This window comes from Heloderma suspectum, chromosome 7 (assembly GCF_057233095.1).
Source record: "Heloderma suspectum isolate Gila_16-S chromosome 7, 16-S_ref, whole genome shotgun sequence".
NCBI lineage: Eukaryota > Metazoa > Chordata > Lepidosauria > Squamata > Helodermatidae > Heloderma > Heloderma suspectum.
Window position 1 is genome coordinate 60,869,777 of NC_139464.1, and position 24,310 is coordinate 60,894,086.

General features: G+C 41.0%; 1 protein-coding gene across 1 annotated transcript in view; it reads right to left on the minus strand.

Moving 5' to 3' along the window:
- The window catches only part of TMTC2 (transmembrane O-mannosyltransferase targeting cadherins 2), a 254,255-nt gene that overhangs the window by 81,902 nt on the left and 148,043 nt on the right, over nt 1-24,310 (minus strand). The window contains exons 3-4 of the mRNA XM_084810388.1: nt 16,888-17,716; nt 1,207-1,321 (exon numbers count right to left, since the gene is read on the minus strand). Coding sequence (XP_084666514.1) covers nt 1,207-1,321; nt 16,888-17,716 — 944 coding nt within the window. The remainder of the gene's footprint in view (nt 1-1,206; nt 1,322-16,887; nt 17,717-24,310) is intronic.

A 24,310-nucleotide genomic window follows, 5' to 3' on the forward strand; every position in this document is an offset into this window, starting at 1 on the left:
ACATATTATATTTATCTAAGCCTTTCTACCTAGAGGAGTTTAAAGACAGTCATAAAAAAGCCTTCACTTGCCAATGCAAACTGATTAAGAAGTTAAGAAGGTGAACAGGTTCTTTCAAGTAAGAATTCTATCATGTGAGTGCTACAATGGAGAAAGCTCTGTATTTTTTGCAATTCTACCTATGTAACAGATGGCACTCAGTACAGATGTCATTGTCAGCAGATCTCATTGAGCAGGGAAGAACAATGGGAGAAGGTGTTTCCCAAGGGAATGTGGGACCCAGGCCATGTACAGCTTTGAAGTTAAGTACTAGCATGTTAAACTGGGCTCTCGAGCAGTGCAGCCAAAAATGGCATTGCATTATCTATGCCTTTATTTATGTATTACATTTCTCTACTGCTCATTAGCTGAAGCTCTCTGGACAGTTCACAAGAATTAATCAATTCCATCCCTGACAGAAGGCAGGCTACAGATATTCTGCACTAGCTGCTTCTTTGGGGTCATCTTCCAAAGGTAGCACTGTGTAGATTGCAAGCCTAAATAGATTGCCAAAACATGGAAGATGGTTGCCAAATCCTCATTAGAGGCAAAGGGCTGTTGATTCACCAACTGAAACTGATAAATGTCAAATTTGCACTGCTTCAGTGCTTTTGGACTTTCTGAGAAGTTCTAGTGAGATGGGTCTTCGTTGGAGAGGGGCTGGGTGGGAGGCGTATAAGGGGCAATTCTAAAATGCAGCATAGTACCAGATCTTTAGATAAATCAACTGCTTGTAGTTGCCACAGGAACAGAGTCAAAATACATGACGGTCTGATAAATGTGGAGAACAGAAGGAAACCTTGTCTATAGGAACACAGGAAGCTGCCTTATACCGAATCAGACCGTTGGTCCATCTAGCCCAGTATTGTCAACGCTGACTGGCGATGGCTCTCCAGGGTTTCAGGCAGGACATTTTCCAGCCTTATCTAGAGAAGCTGGGGATTGAACCTGGGAACTTCTGCATGCAAAGCATGTGCTCTACCACTGAGACATGGCCCCTTTGGAGAGTCTGAAGATGGATTAATGAAAAGGACGGGTGGGGGGGAGCACAAAGGAGCAGGAAAAATAACAGCTAAAGATCATCTCTATTTCCTGAAGCCAAATAAATGGTTTCATTCACAAGCTTCACCGATTAACCAGTATATAATGAAAGCCATGCATACTTACAAATTATAAAGCATATCAGCCATGTTGCTGCGGTAGTACAAGGCATTTCTATAGGCGCTTTCAGCTTCAGAAATCTTGCTCTGGCTCTTCAGAACATTTCCAAGGTTACCCCATGCTGCCAGGAGGAGAAAGCAGTATTCAGAAAGAGCTACAATCCAATTATATGCAGCATAGTATCTGAACATCAAGAAGTTCCTTAGGGAGAAAAAATCCACACAGCAGTCCTCCCCCCCCCACCTTTTTTTTTTGCAGTCTGGAGAAAAACATCCCCCTTTTTCATTACACTACACTGTTTCTTTTATTGGTAACGATATGCATGCTGCACGACAGTCATCAGTTTTATCCCAAGAGTGCACACAAGTCGGCAAAAGGCACCTATTGCTAGGATCGTGATTTCTTAGGAACTGCTCCCAAACCCTGAAGGATGAGAGAGACCATGCGAATGGGACAGAGCAATTACAGTGCTGCTACTGTTCCATGCATTGAGTACAGAACCCAGGAAACACAAAGAGAGGAAATGCTTCACACTTCAGTAGTGTCAGGTTTGTGGCATGGACACATTGCTTTTATTGATTTGTTTTAATGAAAGGCTTCTATTTGACAAATCTTGCCTTCAATGAGGAAATAAACCATTCCTAGAGATGACGTTAGGATGGCAACAGAACATGCAAACTGTACCTCTCCTGGTGTATGTTCAAGATCAGTGTGCCAGTGGATGGACTGGACACCGATAGATACCACGTGAATGAGAGATACATAGGTATATGTACAAATAGGCAAAAAGGTGCATTTGTGAACAAGTGGTAGATAGCTCCTCTACTACATTCGTATTAGGCAGTGAAACAAGAAAGGTCAAACCAACAAATCTGGGCAATAGAAAGTAAGAATATTATCCTGGGCATGTCCACAGAAAGAAAGAAAGAAAGAAAGAAAGAAAGAAAGAAAGAAAGAAAGAAAGAAAGAAAGACAGACAGACAGACAGACAGACATGGAAGGCAGTAAAAATCACGTGGGGGAATCCCTAACTTGGTCAAAAACAAGTGTTTCTGTTTCATAGAATGCATGATCCTCTCTACAACATTCCTTTACATTTTTTTAATACTAGCTCAAACAAAATGTAGATAACTTTCAGAACTGTCTATGGGTTTAGGGGGTGTTCAAAATCACATAGTTCAGGTCCTAGGAATTCTGTCCTCAGGCACCAAAGTCTAAAGCCAGGCACAACCAAGAATATGCCTGACAGAGACAGTGTCAAACAGTATGGGACACCCAGAGAGATTCAGGATGGACAGGAAATGAGCTTCTTAAAAATATACTCACATGTATCACGAACATGTATTTTATGAAGGAAAATTATTAAGAGGTAAGGGACAAGCTACTTTAGACCCAGAAAGTTGCTTATGTTGCGTATTTTATTTTATTTGTTGTTGTTGTTCAGTCGTTCAGTCGTGTCCGACTCTTCGTGACCCCATGGACCATAGCACACCAGGCCTTCCTGTCCTCCGCTCTCTCCCGGAGCATGCTCAAGTTCATATTCATTGCATCGGTGATGCTATCTAGCCATCTCATCCTCGGCCATCCCCTTCTCCTTTTGCCTTCAATCTTTCCCAGCATCAGGGTCTTTTCCAGGGAGTTTTCTCTTCACATTAGGTGGCCAAAATATTTGAGCTTCAGCTTCAGTATCTGTCCTTCCAATGAGCACTCAGGGTTGATTTCCTTTAGGATTGACTGATTTGACCTCCTTGCAGTCCAGGGCACTCACAAGAGTCTTCTCCAGCACCACAGTTCGAAAGCATCAATTCTTTGGCGCTCAGCCTTCCTTATAGTCCAGCTCTCACAGCCATACATTACTACTAGGAAAACCAAAGCTTTGATTATACGGACCTTTGTCGGCAAGGAAATGTCTCTGCTTCTTGCTATGCTGCCTAGATTTGCTCCTCCTCCCAAGGAGCAAGCATCTTTTAATTTCATGGCTACAGTCACCGTCTGCGGTGATCTTGGAGCCCAAGAAAATAAAATCTGTCACTGCTTCCATTTCTTCCCCTTCTATATGCCAGGAAGTGATGGGGCCAGATGCCATGATCTGAGTTTTTTTAATGTTGAGTTTCAAACCAGCTTTTACACTCTCCTCTTTCACCCTCAACAAGAGGCTCTTTAGATCCTCTTCGCTTTCTGCCATTAGGGTGGTATTACTGAATAGTAAATAAGAAATTTCACAACAAACATACATAGAAAAGTGTGCTTCCTTGCAGGTAATATACATAAGAAAGAACATTAATAACAGCAGCATTTTGTAAAATGGCTAGGGTCAAAAGAATCATGCAACTAGTTTTGCATACCCAAAAAAGGCATTTGGTCATCTGTTGTGTGAATGGCAGGCTCTCATGCCATGTGGCAAGTTGCTTTATTTTTTTTTTAATTGAGGCGTTTCAAAAGCTGTTCCTGAGATGGCATGGGGATCTGCTGTTCAAAGGAGAGGGGGGAAATCTACTGGGCATGAGCAAGGCCTTGAGCTTGCTAAAGGTAGTTATTTGGAACCCAAGCAATAAGTGTAAGAGCAGCTATATTTTCCAGCTTAATGTACAAAGGTGTCAGACCAGGCTATCAAGTGCTATGGAATTTATTTAGTTTTGTGAATACTGTAGCCCACAGCTATTTCAGGTCTGTTACACATGAATATTTTCTCCACATTTTCTCCAATTTGGAAGGCCCAGCTATCCAAATAACAACTTTTCCTGTGTGCACTCACAAGCGGTTTCAGTCGCCAAAACAAAATTATAACCTATGGTTTCCAAACCTAAGTTTAAATGGTAGCAGGATGGGAAGAAAGTTTAAAACTATTCAAGTGTTACATTCTTGAATTTTCTCCACAATGCTTAAGAAGTTGGCCCTCGCTTCCCTCACACACTCTCTCTTTGAGAAATGAGATTTTGGGTAGAGTGGAACTGTGACAATTCTTTTGTGATAATTGTCCTTGCATTAGAGATAAATGGCCTCTTCATGAAGTACTTTTACACTACACAGGAACAGAAAAAACAAACAAAAACACAAATCTAGATGATGGCTAGAAAACACTGATGAAACTACTTCAGAAGGTGCTGAGCTAATTAAACCACTGTAATATAATTTTGATATATATCAGATCCTCAGTCTTCTTCATTTTTTGGAAGAAAATGCATACTAAGCAGAACAACCTCAAAAAGTTTTTAGGTCTTGGTGATATATTATTATTAACATGTGCTTCAGAGTTGGAATTTTGCTGGATTTTATTCCATATATCAGCACTAGCTCTGTAGTTGTCATATATTAGCAAGTTTAAAACAAGCAAACAAAAATACCTCTATGACAATGAAAAATTTTCCCTTTAAGATGCCTCCATTTACAAAAACATGCTTCCAAGATTAGAAAATAGTTTGGCTCTTGTTTCATATTCACTAACCACCAAAAGTATGGAACAGGCCAAAATGTTCTCCTTGAAATTCTTTGCTTCTATTGTTCAGAGAGGCAGTCTTTAGAACTTTGGCTCACTTTTAATCCATTTTAGTTCCTTTAAAACTGGCTTTGTATGTAACCATGAACCACTGTGAACTATTAGAGTAACACTAAAAATTAATTGTGAAATAAAAAAGTATTACTATTAATAGACCTAGTTCAGAGGTGATGGTCGAACCATAGTCTGGCCATCATGGATGGATTTCAGGCTTATATATTCCAAATTCCCCTTGTGAACTCAGATTTTTTCCCTTCTTTTTTAGTGTGAGCAAATCATAGATGTCCAAACTGTGATGTGATGTCCAAACTGGGCAGACAATGGTTCCATGGGAATCACCGATTTCCTCCAAACCAAATTTGGAAATGATTGTCTGTGCTGGGTTCCAACTCTGGTTTGGAAGTAAACTACAGTTTCCACGAAACTATATTTTGCCCAATTTGGAGTTCACAGCAAAATATGGTTTTCTCACACCAGAAAGGGAGGGACGAATCAGAGCTCACAAGAAAGAGTAGAATATGTGAGCTTGAAGCCCATTAACAATGGCCAAACCATGGTTTGTCTACTAAGAATGAACCATAGCAACATCTTTTACTTTTGTTTGGATTGTGGTGTAGTGGCAAGAGTGTTGGACTGGGAGCTGGGAGATCTGGGTTCTAGTCCCCACTCGGCCATGGAAGCTCACTGGGTGACTTTGGGCCAGTCACACACTCTCAGCCCAACCTACCTCACAGGGTTGTTGTTGTGAGGATAAAATGGAGAGGAGGAGGATAATGTAAGCTGCCTTGGGTTCCTTGCAAGAGGAAAAAAGGCGGGATATAATTGCAATAAATAATAATAATAATCACCACGTTACAATTTATAATAAAGTGAGTAGTACCACTGTATGAATCAGAGGTTCAGACAAAAACATAGATTGGAGTGGACAACTTGTGGCTTTCCAGATGCTTTGGCATACAGCTCCCACGATCCCTCAAGCACCAGCTATGCTGGCTACAGCTGTTGGGAGTTGAAGGTCAAAATATCTGGAGCACCACAAGTTGCTCACCCCCTGACACAGATGAATAGACTCACCAAACAGAAGAGTCTGCTGGACCCTTTCTACTTCAGGTTATTAGTCATGGCTAGTATCCAACTAGTGCTATCACTAATGATACTGCACTAGCATAAACCAATGCTTGCATAAAGCAAAGAGTGCTTCCTAGGGCAATGGGAAATTTGGCAGCAAATCATGACTTTTTTGCATTGGCTCATGTCTGCAGTGTCATTTTCTTGCAACATAAAATGTGTCTAAAGGCTTAGCACTTGCAAAGGATTGTGATAAAAGGGGAAAATGAATACAGGAAACATATTAACCCGATTTAAAACAAACAATCTGGTATGTGTCCTGAGAACGATTCAGAATTTTAGTTATTAATGGTCCCATTACTACTAGAAGATCAATCTTTTTCTCCTATTATCTTGCTTTTTGCTTGCAACAATACCAGCAAAATGTAGACAGCTATTGGGGGATGTGAAGAAGGGGAAATCCTGTTATGGATAAGCGCTTGGACAAGATGATGTCAGATTCCTTCCAGCTTTGTGATTTATGATGTACTGTGCTGATCCCACTGAAGAGTCAACCATTAGCCTCTGCTTGGTCAGGTCAATGGGAATAAATGGACCACTGGGTTAGTAACGTTCCTAATGAAGGTTAGCAAACTGCTTTAAAAATGGCTTCCAACTAATCAGTTGTGGCCCACATCTAACTTTAAAACAAATGTGTTTTAAACACACAAGGATCATAACCCGCATTGTCAGACAGCTGACTATCTCCTCTCTCCCCATCCTCTTTTCCTTGTATGTCATGTTTTTTAAATTATAAGCCTAAGGACAGAGACTGCCTTACTACTGAATGTTGTAAGCTGCACTGGGAGCCATTTTGGCTAAATAACAGGGTTTAACTAAATAAATACTAAGTATACCAATCAAAAAGCAGCAGTCTGAAGCACTGACAACTATGGTGACACTCTCCAATAATAGGATATCTTATACTGTCACTGGGACAGAGAACGTTCAATAAAAGCAATCACTCTCTTTGTAGAGGCTCTCAATTGCACTATTTTGAGGAGCACCATTCATTTAGGAATGTTAGAAGTACAGAGGGAAAACCTGGATGAACAATAAATCTCATCTTTTTGTTTGCTATTAAATTTTTATGCGCACCACATTCCTAGACCATGACAGATTAGGTCTATGGTATACACCAACTTGTACTACCTTTTCTAAACACCTTTTCATAGCATGCTATAAATTATAGTAGTAAAATAGAAATAAAGATGTACAATATAAATCAACTAGGCACTACTGCAGTTCCACTTCCATTAGTTTCATTATGGCTTGTGCCAATTCCACAGAAGACAATGGCTGACTTTTCTCATGGATATTGTTCCTCAAAAGAAAAAAAGAAAAACACCCTAATAACATTGTGGACAGTTATCTCAGTTTTCAAGGTAAATCACCTCAGATGCCTCTGTTCTCTTTCAAAGTACTTGGAAGACTCTTATCTTCTCATGAGCACTTGAATAATATTTATAATCATCAACACTTCTATGAAGTGCCAGACTAGTACCTGCAACCTGCAAAGTAATTTTCTATAAATCACTACAGGGAGTTAACTCAAAAGCTGGGAAGTCAATGTTTGAGCCTGAATTTACAGTCTCCGGTCACATGATGATTTTTCTTTCTCACCACCCCTTCATAGAGAGCCTCTACCTACTTAGTGAATACTGCTTTGATACTGGATCAGTGGATGCCCAAATCATTATTTCACATTTACATATTGCAATAAGATGTTAATCCCACACAGTACCTTTACTGTAATTTAAAATAATTTTGCGCATATTAGGCATTTACGCTGCAGACCCGGACGCAGTAAGCTCTGGCCTTCTGGAATGTACTGTCCTTGTTGCTTTGCCACAAATTAAATTGCCAAGGCTGCCACTCTTGTGACTGGTGGGCATAAAGCTGAACAACAAACTCCCACCCCATGCCTTAGCTCAGACCTGGGCAGGATGATGGTGACTCATCGCCAAAGCTACACTAGAATTCAGAGGTGTTCAAAGCACTATTGAAGCTGAACATGGGAGCTCATCTCCACAATATCACAGCACTTTGGAGGTGCACTGAGCTTCTCTAAAACTGAGCATGATGTCACAGACTAGACCTTACTGCTTCTGGGGAGGTACACAGTCAATGGTAAGGGGTGCTGATACCAACACCCCTTATGGGAAGCAGAGTCATGCTGAACAGCCATGCCCTCACCACATATGCAAATACTGGGGGGGGGGGGTACACGGTTGCCAGGCACAGTGATGGGCAGAGCTAGCCTGTGTGGCCCTGCGACTTTACATTCCTTGAATGTCTTGGGGGGGGGGGGTCATCTGAACCGCACCAAACGTAAATTTGAGCTAGCTAGCATGGTCATCTGAATTTTGCAGACTCTTGCAGTTAGTTCTCCAGTTTCAAATAGTGTAGCACTGCAGATGGCAACATTGTTCCCAAAGTACTGAATGGGTCTTGCATGGTATAAGACTTGTAAGGTAAACATTGTCCAAGGAACAGATTGCCTTGTGCAGTATTCAACACCATTGGTACTAGCACTCAGTACCACTGGCCCTGGGATCCTTCTAGGTGACCTTGCAGGGATTCCTCCACCAACTAAGGTGCTTGGGTCTTTTCACTGTGGCACCAGTTCTGTAGAACTCGCTTCCCAAGAAACCCTGCCTGGCCCAAATTCTAATGTTGTTCTATCAGGTTATTTCCTGGCTTTTTAAACAGACTTTTTGGTTTACCTAACTTTGTTTCCTTTACTGAAGTTATTCAATTACTCTCTCTTTAGTTATGTTGCTGTATATGATTTGATATGCTGATGGTTATGTGCTGTTGTTTCTACTGTTTTGATTTGATGGTAGCCTATAGTGTTTCTTGTTTCTTAAAGAGAGGGATAATTAAAATAAGTAAATGTTCTCTAAGTCTATCTCTTCATTACACCAGCTTTGCTGCTTGTTCACATTCTTCACAGCTATTTACCAGCCCTTATTATTTAATCTCCTGATTACTGACTCTGCTCGACTCTAAAATAGCATACTGGTTGCTTCTGCTGCCCTTTGACCTTAAATTTTGGCTGAGACCAACACTCCTTAACCTGGGTCACTCTGATACATCTGCTATGTCCCAGCCAGTATAGCACTAAATATTGCTTATATCCAGCTGAGAGCAGAATAACTGCAGGCAAGTTCAAACATGTTCTGTCCCATATGGAAACTTCTTTAGGTTTTAGATGTAAGATGGCATTCCACATAGTGGGGTGTAACATTTTTACTGTTCTTGCCACATCAGCCAGCCACAGTCAGAGACATTGTCAGGATTCCCTTTTTGCCCTGCTGAGAACTCCAAAAGCCAAATCTAAACACAGACAAGAGACTTCTATTTCCAAGGCTTTAATCAATTTACTCTAATGAGGTATACAGATGCAAATTGCTAGTGACTCCCAGACTACAAAGGAAAAGCCTTCAAGGAGTTCAAAGGGACGCTACGAAAGTTGACCACCGACCACCGTTTGGGAAAAGGTGGCAAACTAACCTAACTTAAGGGGTGGGAGGAGAAGATCTCCCTCTCTCCCATGACAGCTCTAGATGCATGCTGAGCCATTTGGGCAGACCATCTAAGCTCTGCCCCTGCCATCTCTTGCTTATGTCTGCGTCTGTGCATGGCGTCTACGAGTTCCGGTTCTCCTGCCCCCGCTTCCCCCTGTTCATTATCTGTCACAGGGGCGTGAGAAGGGGGGCTGTCTCCGTCCAGCTGTGCCTCTGACGCCTGGGAAAGTTCCTCCTCCATGTTTTGCATCTCTTCCTCAGAATCTGAACTGCTCTGCCACTCTATGTGCTCAGAGGCAACCCTGACAGTATTAAGAGTTCTTACACACAATCAAGTGTGGGAAACATGAGAAATCCTAGATGCAAGCATCATATTTTTAGGTTCTCTGGCAACAAGCTCTTTGGGGTTTTATTGTGAGCTACACATCAAGAGGTATACAAAAGCCTGTATAAACTTTTCTGATACACACTTTAATTTTATCTGTATCTGGAATTTTATGTAATTGAGAAATCTGTCAGCATCTTTTAGATTAATTCCTTTACTGCAAGGCTGAGCTTTTCTTTAACTCACCAAAATAAATACTCTATAACTCATTTCTTAAAAAAATAAATGGTTTCTACATGCTGAACTTTTAAAATTAATCTGCTTTATATATTGATTTTACATATCAGCAAATATTGCTAATGCTCATACTAGCCTAATTCTGGTAACCAATCATCCTCCTAACATCCATAAGTTATCCTCTTTCTTTCATTAATGATTTCATGGTTATGGCTTGCTCAACCTGTCACTGGTCAATTTATTCCAAGAATTTAGGAATCATGGCCTATGAGACTTGCATCAATTGCCTCACAACTCTGAAGGTCATTTTACCAACATGACTGCAAATTTTACAAGGACTTTCGGCAATCTGATGATAACAGCTTAACAGTACCATACTCTTTCAGAGTCCTTAAGTCAACATAACTAACCACATCTACTCTCCCCACCACCCCACCCCCAAAATCCCCAGAAAGCTATAAGGCAAGATTGGCGTTATTTAAAGATACCATTTAAAAAACGCCCTGAGTAGAAAATGAAGAGGCATGACAAGTGATGCAGAGAGGGTAGTCTTATTCCTCACTTCGCTTTCCCTCAGCGAATGACTGGCAGGTTGCCTGCCAAGCTCAGGGTCAAACAGAATGGCCTTTGCATATGACAATTTTAAGGCAGCAATGCAACATTCCTTTCAGCTGGTTCTCCTGGGTATATTTTTCTCTGACAGTGAGCAAAACTGAACTTTCGAGTAGTTCATTTCACTGTATTCATGAATGACATACATAACATTAAATTGTGCTTTACAACTGCTGCTGTACTGATGGTGAAGGCCTCACTGCTGTTTTACTGTTATTATGTACTCATTAGCCCACCAGTGTTCTGCAGCACTTCTCTAGCTGCTCCGTTCTCTTTTAAACTTGCCCTTCTAATTATGTAATTCTGTCATTATTCAAAACTCCCAAGTTGTTACCTGGAGAAAGTCTGTTGGTCTCTATGGTAGGAAGACATCCCAGTCTTCCTACCAGGGACCCATCCGCAGGACTGGAAGGGCTGGAGAGCTACATCCTATAAGGCAGCAGTGCCCTGTCTCCAGAATGACTAAGCAATGAATCACAAAAAGTAGTATCTGAACAAAACTCAAGGTCTGAACAAAGTGGCTAGGAGACTACCACTCAGATATATGAAGACCAATTACCATTCAGGATAGCAAGAACAATGGGAATTTGGCCTCCTAACATTAATCAGTCAACAAAGATTATACTTTCTATTCTCATCTTCATAAAATGTACACAAGAATTGATTTTTCCTTGTTTCCCTAGTTTAATAATGAAAGACAACAGTGAGATTATAACTACCCCTTCTCTTCTCCCAATGCCTCACTCCCTGGGCCGTTCCCTCCGTGGGGAAGGGCCTAGGAGACTGTGGCATACGTGCCCACTCCTAGTACATCTCTACACCACATGTGGTTTCCCACATTCCTTTTGCCTTCTCCTCTCTGAGGCACCTTCAAGCTAGCAATGATGCAGAGGTACTCCTCAGCAGGAAGCAAGGACCTTAGCTCTGCCTGCTGTCCTGGGAACTGAGCCACTGACCATGGCCAAATCACAATCTTTAATCCTTTCTTCCTTCCAGAGCCCCAAAGCTTTAAAAAAAATCCTTGGTTCCCTATCTCAGGCAAAAGACAATCACCAGCGATGGGCAGGGGGAGGTAATTCATAACTTACAGACAGTGAGTAAACTGTGCTTCTGCTCATTCTGTTGTGCCAGAGGGACTCACCAACTAGCACAATGGGGAGTTAGCACTGCCTCAAGCAATCCCAGAAACGAGTGGAAACACTCATTTCTGGATCAGGATAAGTCAGCTGAGCTCCCTTTTGCTGACCTGCCCCATCCTGCAAATGAGTGTTTCCACCCATTTCTAGTTGGTTTAAGAATCACTAGCTCCCCATTGTGCCAGGAGTTGGTCCAACTGGTACTCAGGCAGCATTAGATACTGCCCAGTGGGTTTTCAAAACTGTCTTTTTGATCCCAGCTAGGGTCAAGGGGGAAGGGGGAAGGGGAGATACAATGAACGGAGAAGTTATAGAAGTTATAAGAAGTTCTTTCCTTGTCTTTTGTTTTGAAAGGTGGCATATATATTCCTAAATAAAATAATACATAAATACATAAATATCTCAGTTCTGGTCATTCCTTCAAAGTCTGTCTCTTCCTGTAAATAATATTTTTCTTACATTTATATTTTTTAAAAATAAAACAGCCCCAAATACATACATTTTCACACCAAACTTTTCTAAAATCTCTGTATTTAAAACATTGAATTCTAACTTTTAAAAATATTCCTTTAGAACAGAAGTTTAGATAATATTTAATTGTTTGACTTGCACAAGGAATTATATAGACTAGTGTCAAGTAGGGTAATTTCATTCTGGTTACTAGATGTTGGGTGACACTATACTTAAGAATTCAGGTTATACTCTGTATTTTGTAATGTATTTTAGTTAGTAACTTTCAGAAGTTTTTTTATCTAGAACATTTATATGCAACTTAAAGTCATATTAACTTGTTTCACCAAAAAAATATTCATTGAGTTGTATCCAGTGTTAGTTTAACTTAAGTCCCATTCATTTCAATGGGACTACTCTAAATAGGACTAAAACTGGATACAACCAATTGCCTTTAACTAACAATTATATTACCTTTTCATCAAATCGTAATTGGCATGTGAGCCAATGCACATGCTCAGAGAAAGCATGTGGTCCAATGGTCCTACATTATATCTTGAAACCTAAAATTTGAAATGGCATAGGTTCAGTTTACTTTGTTTTAATGTTTCGCACAATGAGCTGAGCAGAAGGTATAGGTAGGTTTTGTTGTTGTTGTTGAATATTGTTTCATTGTATGACTGCAGAAAATATCTACTTGCCTTTAAGGCCCAGAAAATATAAATATGATATTGCTACAGAAATATAAAGGAAGCATTATGACATTTGGCTTGTTTGTTCTCCTTCCTCTCAATAATGATTCATTCATAAAGCATTCTCTGTCTCTTTGCAGTACACACCTATGCATGAGCAAACAACAGAAAAAGAGGGGATAACATGATGTATAAACAAATAGCATTTCCTTTCTTGCTCTTTTTTTTGCTTCTGCTGTAACTTTTGAAGTTATCATTTGAAGCCCATTTCCCCTGTAAAAAAATCCATCTGCAGCAGATGTAAGCAAGGCTTGGGCATTTCTCTTCATGGGAGAAATGTACATTTCTACTTCAGACACTTTGCTAGAACTGTAAATTAAAGCAGTATGAATGAAAAAGCAGCACCCCAAACCGTTATTTTATTGTTTTACTCACTCTGAAAGTTTCAGGTGAAGAACGGCCAGTTGTTGTTGTTGTTTATTCGTTCAGTAGCTTCCGACTCTTCGTGACTTCACGGACCAGCCCATGCCAGAGCTTCCTGTCGGCCGTCGCCACCCCCAGCTCCCCCAAGTTCGAGTCCGTCACCTCCAGAATATCATCCATCCATCTTGCCCTTAGTCGGCCCCTCTTCCTTTTGCCTTCCACTTTCCCTAGCATCAGCATCTTCTCCAGGGTATCCTGTCTTCTCATTATGTGGCCAAAGTACTTCAGTTTTGCCTTTAATATCATTCCCTCAAGTAAGCAGTCTGGCTTTATTTCCTAGAGTATGGACTGGTTTGATTTTCTTGCAGTCCAAGGCACTCTCAGAATTTTCCTCCAACACCACAGTTCAAAAGCATCTATCTTCCTTCACTCAGCCTTCCTTATGGTCCAGCTCTTGCAGCTGGAGAATACGGGGAATACCATTGCTTTAACTGTGAGGACCTTTGTTGTCAGTGTGATGTCTCTGCTCTTCACTATTTTATCAAGATTTGTCATTGCTGTCCTCCCAAGAAGTAAACATCTTCGGATTTCCTGGCTGCAAGTCTGTCACTGCCTCCACGTTTTCTCCCTCTATTTGCCAGTTATCAATCAATCTGGTTGCCATAATTTTGGTTTTTTTGAGGTTTAACTGCAACCCAGCTTTTGCCCTTTCTTCTTTCACCTTCGTCAGAAGGTTCCTCAGCTCCTCCTCACTTTCAGCTATCAAAGTGGTATCATCTGCATATCTGAGATTGTTAATGTTTCTTCCAGCGATTTTAACTCCAGCCTTGGATTCATCAAGCCCAGCACATCGCATGATGTGTTCTGCATACAGCTGAATAGGTAGGGTGAGAGTATACAACCCTGCCGTATTCCTTTCCCCATCTTAAACCAGTCCATCGTTCTGTGGTCTGTTCTTACCATTCCTACTTGGTTGTTATACATATTCCTCAGGAGACAGACAAGATGACTTGGTATCCCCATACCACCAAGAACTTTCCACAATTTGTTATGATCTGCACAGTCAAAGGCTTTAGAATAGTCAATAAAACAGAAATAGATGTTTTTCTGACACTCCCTGGCTTTCTCCATTATCCAGCGGATATTGGCAATTTGGTCTCTAGTTCCTCTGCCTTTTCTAAACCCAGCTTGTACATCTGGCAATTCTCGTTCCATGAATTGCTGGAGTCTACCTTGCAAGATCTTGAGCATTACCTTACTGGCATGTGAAATAAGGGCCACTGTTCGATAGTTTGAACATTCTTTAGTGTTTTCTTTTTTAGTATGGGTATATAAGTTGATTTTTTTCCAATCTGATGGCCATTCTTGTGTTTTCCAAATTTGCTGACATATGGCATGCATCACCTTGACAGCATCATCTTGCAAGATTTTAAACTGGGATACCATCGTCTCCTGCTGTCTTGTTATTAGCAATGCTTCTTAAGGCCCATTCAACCTCACTCTTCAGGATGTCTGGCTCTAGCTCACCGACCACACCGTCAAATCTATCCCCGATATTATTATCCTTCTATACAGACCTTCCGTATATTCTTGCCACCTTTTATTGATCTCTTCTGCTTCTCTTAGGTCCTTGCCATCTTTGTTTTTGATCATACCCATTTTTGCCTGGAATTTACCTCCAATGTTTCTAATTTTCTGGAAGAGGTCTCTTGTCCTTCCTATTCTATTATCTTCTTCCGCTTCCGTGCATTGCTTGTTTAAAGATAATTCCTTATCTCTTCTGGCTAACCTCTGGAATTTTGCATTTAATTGGGCATATCTCCCCCTTTCACTGTTGCCTTTTGCTTTCCTTCTTTCTTGGGCTACTCCCAGTGTCTCAGCAGACAGCCATCTTGCCTTCTTGGTTTTCTTTTTCTTTGGGACGTTTTTTGTTGCCGCCTCCTGAACAATGTTGCGAACTTATGTCCATAGTTCTTCCAGGACCCTATCTACCAAATCTAGTCCCTTAAATCTATTCTTCACCTCCACTGCATATTCATTAGGAATATTAGTGAGCTCATATCTAACTGATCTGTGGGTCTTCCCTATTCTTTAGTCTGATTTAGTCTTCCCTATTCTTTAGTCTGATTCTAAATTGTGCAATAAGAAGTTCGTGATCTGAACTACAATCAGCTCCAGGTCTTATTTTTACCAACTGCATAGATGTCCGCCACCTTTGGCTACAAAGGATGTAGTCAATCTTATTTCGGTGTCGACCGTCTGGTGAAGTCCATGTATAAAGTCATCTCTTAGGTTGTTGGAAGAGAGTGTTTGTTATGCACAGTGAGTTGTCTTGGCAAAATTCTATCAGCCTATGCCCTGCTTCATTTCGTTCTCCCAGACCATGCTTGCCTGTAATTCCAGGTGTCGTTTGACTACCCACCTTAGCATTCCAGTCTCCTGTAATGAAAATAACATCTTTGTTTGGCGTACTATCCAGTAGGTGCTGCAGATCCTCACAGAACTGATCTACTTCTGCTTCTTCAGCATCTGTGGTTGGGGCGTATATTTGGATCACTGTGATGTTCAATGGCTTACCCTGAATTCGAATTGAGATCATTCTGTCATTTTTTGAATTGTATCCAAGCACTGCTTTAGCCACTTTATTATTAATTATGAAGGCTACAGACCTTCTTCTGTGGTCCTCTTGTCCACAGTAGTAGATCTGGTGGTCATCTGATGTGAAGTGGCCCATTCCAGTCCATTTCAGTTCACTGACACCCAAAATGTCTATATTTAATCTTGACATCTCCCCAATAACCACATCCAAGTTGCCCTGGCTCATAGATCTTACATTCCAGGTTCTTATGGTGTGCTGATCTTTAGAACATCAGATTCGTCGTTCACCACCAGAACGGCCAGTAAGTATTATAAATAGACAAGAAGCACACTGACTGTGAACCTGCTTTTGTATAACCACTGAAACAGTTTAGAATGGTTGCATCTACAATAGCCTGTACTCCTATACAAGCAAACACACACACAAAAAGTAATCCATTTTGTTTGGCTGCAAACAGCATGCAGCACGTCCTGCATTCTCAGCAGACAGCCTTCTTGGTTTTCTTTTTCTTAGGGATGTTTTTTGTTGCCGCCTCCTGAACAATGTTGCGAACTTCTGTCCATAGTTCTTCCAGGACCCTTTTCTTTGTGATGTTAAAAAAGAAGGGCTGCATTCCCTCCTCCCTCCCAAAAAAGCAGGGAAGGTGAGAGAATCCAATCTGCAGATACAACTCCTCCTACATTTACTGAACTTTAAAAATCTAAAGTGTACACATTTCAAGTGACCCCTTTTTCAGCGAACCTTACGTAAGAGATTTGAATATTTTAATCTGAGACAAGCAATGTTAAAATATGTTCATATTGCTTAATTGCTGATAGTATGCAGTCTCTAAGGTATACAAAATGTCAACAAAACATTTTTGTGTTTCTCAACTTGCCTTTACTATATACTAAGTGAGTCACCTCAATATGTAATCAAAATGAATTTATATTTCGTTTACTATACCCCAGTGTATTTAAAATGTTCATAAATGCACATTTAGGATCCACATCTTTTCCGGTAAGATACATTAAACCCAGAAACAGAAAACAGAATTATATACAGTAGAATTTGAACAAACCCCAATGGAGAATATATTACCTTTTGCTGGATTTACTTTTATCCCTGACTTATACAGCATCTCTTCATTCTGCCAGTCCCCATTCCTGACAAATGTCTTCAGTCCATAGAAAAAAATTAATGCAGCAGTGGCAAAAAAAATCAAGTTCTTCAGAAAGCGCTTTTGGGCTTTGATATAGAGGGTCCTGGTGCCTACAGTGATCAGCAGGCACAAGCCCATACTAGGTATATACAACACACGCTCTGCTATCACAAAGCCTACATAAAAAAACAAGTTTGTGGCAGGAATAAAGGGAACAATTAATAAAGACAGAGCCAGCACTACAATATTCTCAGTTGAGGGAAGTTGTGGTCTTTGCAGCAAGTGCTTGTTAATGCCATTTTCTTCTTTAGATACCAAATTTGACTTCAACTCCAGGCTTTTATACTCCGTTTGTAATAGGCAGTTATGACCATTGGTATTTGGCTTGCCATTTGTTACATTTTTACCATTGCATTCTCTCTCTTTGCTGGAGCTTTTCAAACCGGTGTAAGCAAGGAGAAGAAGTCCAGCATAAAAGGCCACTGTGTGTAGGTTCCTCCAGTCACTGACTGTTTTGAGAAGAGGCACAGCATCCATGGACCAATCAAAGCTAAGAGTGTCTGGACACAGCAATAGCCAAAGGTTTTTGGTTGGCAGGTAAAAAAAGGTCAGAGTTCGTGTTAGAAAACTGTCCGAGTCAGCTGCTGGATTGTCAGAGTTGGAAAAGCTGGGAGGTTTGTTCCCCATCCAGTAGAAGCGAAGACCAAGCAGCAAAGCTCCCCAGAAAATCAATAAACCAATGCTCAAAAGGAGGGGCAAGTTCTTCCTCTGAAAGGGAAAAGAGAATAAAAAATTATATTCACACTTCAGTTGTTAAAACTGATATGTAAAATACTTAATTTCCTATTTGTGAGCTTTTATTTTAAAGGCTTTAAAATGCTAACTTAAAGAAACCTTACCATTTTCAGGCCAGCTTTAATTTATTTATTTTATTTTGTTTATTACATTTTTATACCACCCAGTAGCTGAAGCCAATAGCTGAAGCTCTCTGGGCAGTTCACAAAAGAAAAGTTAAAACCAAAAAACACAGTAACATAGTAAATGTTATTTACTTTCCCAGTGTAATCTAGTCCTATTAGGGCGCAATCCTAGATGGCCATGAGATTTTTCATTTTCTGGAAACTGAGCTTGGAGTCAGTGTGCCGAAGCTGGTTTCCAGAAAACCAACTCACCGCCCCCTCTGCCACCACCTCGTAGGTGGTGCAGTTCGTCCCCGGCTCGACGCTCATAAGAGCAGCGCAGGGCAGCCAAAAGGGGGGCGTTCCTGGGGGCAGGGAGGGGGTGGTGGAAGTGTTGTTACGACACTTTCTCTGCGCTGTCTGGCCTCCCACCACCACCTGCGGCACCCTGGCTAGACAGCCGAAATTGGCTGCCTAACCACAAATACAGGACGGCCGGAGCGTGGAGAAGATCCCTTCTGTGTTCTGCCTGCCCTGCATTGGATAGTCGGTCACCTCCAAGTTTGGAGACAGCTGACTGGCCGCTAGACAGCGGCTAGACAGCCATAGTTTATCTTGTTTCCCAGAGAACTGCCCTCCCCCACTTCCGTGCTGCCTTGGAGGCAGCGCGGAACAGCTCCATCCTCCGTGCTTGTAAGAGGAGCATGGAGCGGCCAAAAAGGGGCGTGTCTGGGGGTGTTCCAGGGTGGGGAGGGTGGAAATGCCTCATCCAATGTGTCATACAGCAGCATCCTCCCCCGCTCCATCCTCCCGTGGCTAGACAGCTGCAATCGGCTGTCTAGCCAAAAACGCAGGGCAGGAGAAGTGTGGAGGAACAATCCCCTTTGTGCTTCTCCTGCTCTGCTTTCGATAGGATTGTGCCCTCAATGTCTAAAATGCTCTCCTGCATACTTTAATACAATCGTTTGCCCTCTGCTAATACTTCTTTGAGAAACAGAAATGACATTGCTATAAAAGATTAACGTCATCTCTCAAACTTTCCATGTTACTTATTGATGTATTTATTGCAAAAGGTTATCATCCCACCATGAATGATTTGATTCTGTAAATAAGTGTAAGTCATGAGCGTGGTGGCCATGTGATTTCATCATGCAGTGAGCCTCACTTATCTCAATCCACTTCTTAAGACCTACTTTCCCCCCTCTTACTTACACCAATTTTAAATATGAGCAACTGAAATCCACAATTGTAACCATACAGTTGCAATCAGCATATTGAGAATGTCATTAACACCAATTTGTGTTTTAGCCTGAATATTCAATATAGTAACCAAATTATTTATCTCACTTAGAAATGATAAGAGAAACATCCATAGCTTGCTCTTTTTGGATTCCATTTCTTTTCCCTCCAGGGGAGGTCTGGAGCTCCAATCCAAACAGCAATTAAAACTACACTGAGCTGCTATATGGGCTGCAAGAATCAAGCACATGAGCAAACTAAACACAACAAGTGCACTTTAAATAATATTTGTAGTTATTTTTGGTAGGCTGTTATAGCTTGACACTTGTTTGAACAGCTTCATCACACTCATGTGATATATCATGGCTAAAGCATGTCAGTTAATGAATCCTTTCGTATATGTTTTCCATGCACCCCCGCAGAAATTATTTTAGTAGCTTTTCTTTATCATCCCCAAGTTAACAATGGGAGTGTTCACAGAGCATAGTGGAATTTTCATGGAATCATAGAATGATAGGGTTGGAAGGGGCCTATAAGACCATCAAGTCCAACCCCTGTTTTAAAACAGAAGACTTCATAACAAATTTCCAGCTAGCCATAATATATAATATGGCAATCCACAAAGTACATTGAAAAAACAATAGTGCCTCACAATACACTGAAATTTTAGCCGCCAATAATGCCATTTTTTGGTAGAAATTCAGGGTACAAAACAATTCAATCAGTCAATAAGAACAGCTGCATGGTTCCAAGACTCTTAAATGAAGAGTAAGAAAGAATAAACTTTAAACAATCAATACTATTTTAAAATATGGCTGCAGGAAGAGATGAAATACATCCTAAGGATATAACAATCAGCACTATCATCAAATCAAAGTTATTCAAGAATAACAACTCAAAGGCACTAATAACATTGGTACCAGGGGTAGCAAAGGTTTCATATGGCTCTGTGAATGACTAATTTATGCAATACCGAGACTAGGAATGTCTTACTTACTAGCCTGAGAGTACTGTAGACCTGTAGCAAAACTACAGAAAGGAACTAGATATCAAAGAAACAGCACTTAGACCAAGAACAAAAGCATGAAGGTGGCAATAAGCAAGCTTCATTAGGATTGCCACAGCAGTAACAGCTTCAGGACATCTGGGCCACATGGCAAACTCTGGGCATACAGAGGAAGTCCCAAGTTTCCTTGCCGAACAGCAGTATGCATGTTCCTTGACAAGATTCGTTTGGAAGTCAGGTGAGAGCAGAATGTTGAGCTTGGGGGCGGGGGGGAGGATCAGAAACCCAATTGTCTATGTAACAACCCTAAGGGGCTATTGGGATTATAGACTGACATACCACAGCTAAAAAAGCACATCCTTGGGGCTGGGGAATATTCTGAAGATTTGGACTGTTGTCTAGTCTTTCAGGCATACATTTTTTTTACAGAAATCATTGCTGCTCTTGTAGGGAACTGCCATTCTTCCAGTATCTGAATCTGTTTCATTCAACATGATGTTAGTTACAGTGGTATCTCCTATCTTATGGATATACTGTCATATCCAATCACTGGGGGTGATCAGGACAACAAACAACCCAGAGGAGAATTAAATGGGAGAAGGGGGAATTAACAGATTCCTCTGAATCTATTCTTTACTCTTCCTCTGAAAAGTCCCCCCCCCCCCCCCGCTGCTGCTGCTGCCGCCTTCATAAAGATGCCTTTTTAATACTGGTTACTCGCTATTGCTTTTTCTTGTCATGGCCATGCAACAAACTTGATAGTACCTTTGAGATGGAGAAACTTCCCCGTTGAACCTACTTTTGGGGAATACATTTTTGTTCAAGTCAGTGTCTTTTCAGCTTCAATTATCTCCACAGCCTACATGTCACTCGTTTTACTGGACCTATTCCAAATTTGCAATGCTTTGGCCAAGATTAAAATAAAAGATGCCAGGTGGTTTCATTTCCCTGTACCTGAGAGTAGGCTCAAACAGAAAAGCATTCTCATCCCAGTCCACTCTACATGAGATGAGAGTTGAGCCAAAAGGCTATAGTTTCCTTTTTACTTTCAGTATTTTTAGTACCATCAAAAAGCATTTCCCTTTGGAGCAGGGGGTGTACCTTCAAGTGCACCAACAACATTTCATCTATTATTCATCCAAGACATGGACAGTAATCACAGATCCAACAGAGCTGCACAAAGGCCACTCTCCACTCTGCCTGATCTTAAGGCTGCAGAAAATTCAGGTAAGTCCATGGGCCTTGGGAGCAAGGTTTGCAATCCCTGACCTTTCTGACAATGCTCCTGAACCCACCAGAGCTACAGCTTAGAATCCGTTCATATGCTCTCTCCAAGCCGTCACTCCAGTCCATGAGAGAATGGGCTGAGCTAGCATTCTGCTGTTTCTGGTCACATGGGCTGGGGTGAGGGCCTAAAGGAAGTACATAAAAGAACTCTGCCTGTTTAGCTCAATTGGGTCAGATAATGTCTCTGGAGCCTTAAAAATAAGCCTTTAGGGGCTTCTGAACAGCTCAGTCTGAGTTGTTTAGTGTCCAGGACCTAGATAAAAAGCGGACAAACACTTGATTTCCATGCTATTTACTTAGCTGTTTTGGCCAAAGGTTCTTCCTCACCCAAAGAAAAAAAAAATCGCCAATAAAAATTGGAACTCACAAACATTTTGCTCAGTTGTAGACTTCCTTAAGCTTACATGAGGCAGGGCTGATCCTGACTATATGGCTCATGGTGAGTAACCAGTACTGTGGTGGCCCTCACTCGCCCCACCTGCCTACCTGCTCCTACTTTTCAGATGTCTACTTTCCCCGTGCAGTGTTCTACACTTGCTTCCCCATTGACTCCTGTTACCTATTTTGACAAAGTCAACTTTCCATAACTAGCTGGTTTGGAGGGAAGTGGCTGAGTGTTGGATTTATACCAGGACCAGGAACATTCAGGCTCAAATCCATGTTTAGGAATGTAACACACTTGCTGTTCTTGGGCCAGTCACTAACTCTCAGGTCAATCTATTTGCCCAGGCATCCATACTTACACGAAATTTTAATTTCAAATACTTTAATAAATGAGTGTTTCAATGTAACACTAGAAAAAGAATGAAAAACAAAAACAAAGAAGTACTATGTTCATCAAATGCACAGGGGCTAATCATTTTTCACTGAATGGGGTGAAGGGATGGGGGAATGGGCAGTTTTTGAGGGGAGAAAACAAACTTTTTCCCAATCGCAGCCGTTATGCTGGGAACAGCTCTGGAAATAGTACTTTTTAAATTATCAGTATGTACAGCACTTGCTATTTCTTCCTTAGACAAGCCCAGCAGGAGGCAGAGTTCTTTAAAATACTTGGCAGCAAGGATATGCATTACTCTACTTGCGAGTCCTAATCCAGCCCATCTGCCATATACTTTGACACCCTTATAAATCCTCTAACCCTTCATCAACTATAATTCTCCTCTGGGAAAGAGAATGAACGAACACAGGGGGGGGGGGTGTATTTTAGATGATAGTAATCATGTGTGGCATTTCAATGTTTTTAATCAGTGAAACTTCTTACGGATTCACCAAGTCCAAGCACTCCATACCACACAATGTGCAACACTTTTGCTTGGATTCCTGTCGTACAGTTCTACAATATGCACTGCTGAAGTAAACTGCACAGCAGATTATCCCACACTGTAGCCCTTGTCAGTGTGAAGTCCTCATTTATCCACTGGCATATGGTGTTTCCAGAAGGCAAGCATTATTTCTTCTTTGCCCTCTCCTTGTCCCTCTAGGAACAAAAATCAAAGAAACACATTCTGAAGATTTGAAAGGAAAGCATGAAGCAGGCAAAGGTTCAAAATCTCACAAGACTATTCTCACATTACAGAGAGGTATATATTCTAGTAACTGTTTTTGTAGAAATCCCTCCACACATCTTAGGACAATGTAAATGGAGAAAAGCAGTGTTAGATCCAGGCCTTCAACCAATCTATATTAGGCTGCTCTTGACAATTTCTCAAATTTTAGCTTACGCAGAATGTGGCAGGTAAACCACTTCCTAAAGGGATGAGTCACTGAGAACCTACTAAAATAGGGCACAGTATCTGCACTGGCTCCCTATTGTCTTTTGGTCAGAATTCCAACTTCTAAATCCCTCAGCAACTCAAGTCTTCATGCATCTGAGGACCAATGAATATAATATCCACTAGACTTATGATGCTGGAGCAAGCCCACAGCCAACAAAACATGTGTTTTTCAGCAACACATTACATTTTTTGTGTGCATGGCTTCTTCAGGTTTCTTCATACATGTCTTGTATGTGTATATGCAATGAAGGTATAAACTACAACAGGCATGTATGAAGAGACCCTAAGAGACAGATGCTTCCAACTATTTATTTTTAGATGTATAACCCACACCCTAATCAACAGAGACATAGAGCAAGCAACCAATTTACTGGTGCCAAGAAAATGATCTTAAATTTAAATATTTTAAAATACTATTTCAGATATAGTTTTAAAACCACCTTCATTCATCCCCAGCACCAAAACTTGCTCAACAAAAGCTTTTACATTGCCTTTCAAAGATACTATCCCAATATACTATGCTACTATCACAATAACTAAGATCGAACAAAAGAAATCTGTGTGGCATGAGCTAACATATTATAAGTGGCAACTCTGAAACAGTGGAAATCTTTGAGTCTCCAAACTTTGTGAGCTTTGTGAGACCTTGTTACATGGGCTGCCGTTGATGGTTGTAGCACAGCTATGATTCAAGCAGCTTTAAGTTGGATAGTGTATACCTTTAAAAACCATGTTGTGCCCAGTAGTTTTTAAAATGGGCTAAGCCAGGAGTACAGAAGCTCAGACCTGGAGGCCAAATCCGGCTCTCCTAGGTTCCTCAGATGATCACGCCCCTTCCCCTGTCCCCCTTTCCTCAAACTACCAATAATTTAGTTGTTTACCAGCTTTTGTACGGTCATTTTCCCCATTCTAAAAGGATGAAATGCCTTTCCTAAGTCTTAGTTACTGGCAGTAAGAACTTTAAACTAAAATATGCTGGTGTTTGGGGTATTTTGGCCCTGCCCACACCTGGAATGCAGCTCCCAAAAGCTTCTCCTAAATGGAATTAGCCACTAAACATTTGAAGGTAGGCTAAACATTTGAAAAACAACATCAATGTTTAAAACTTGGGAATAGGAGCAGGAAGAAAAAAGAAGTTGGCCAGCTTGCATGAACA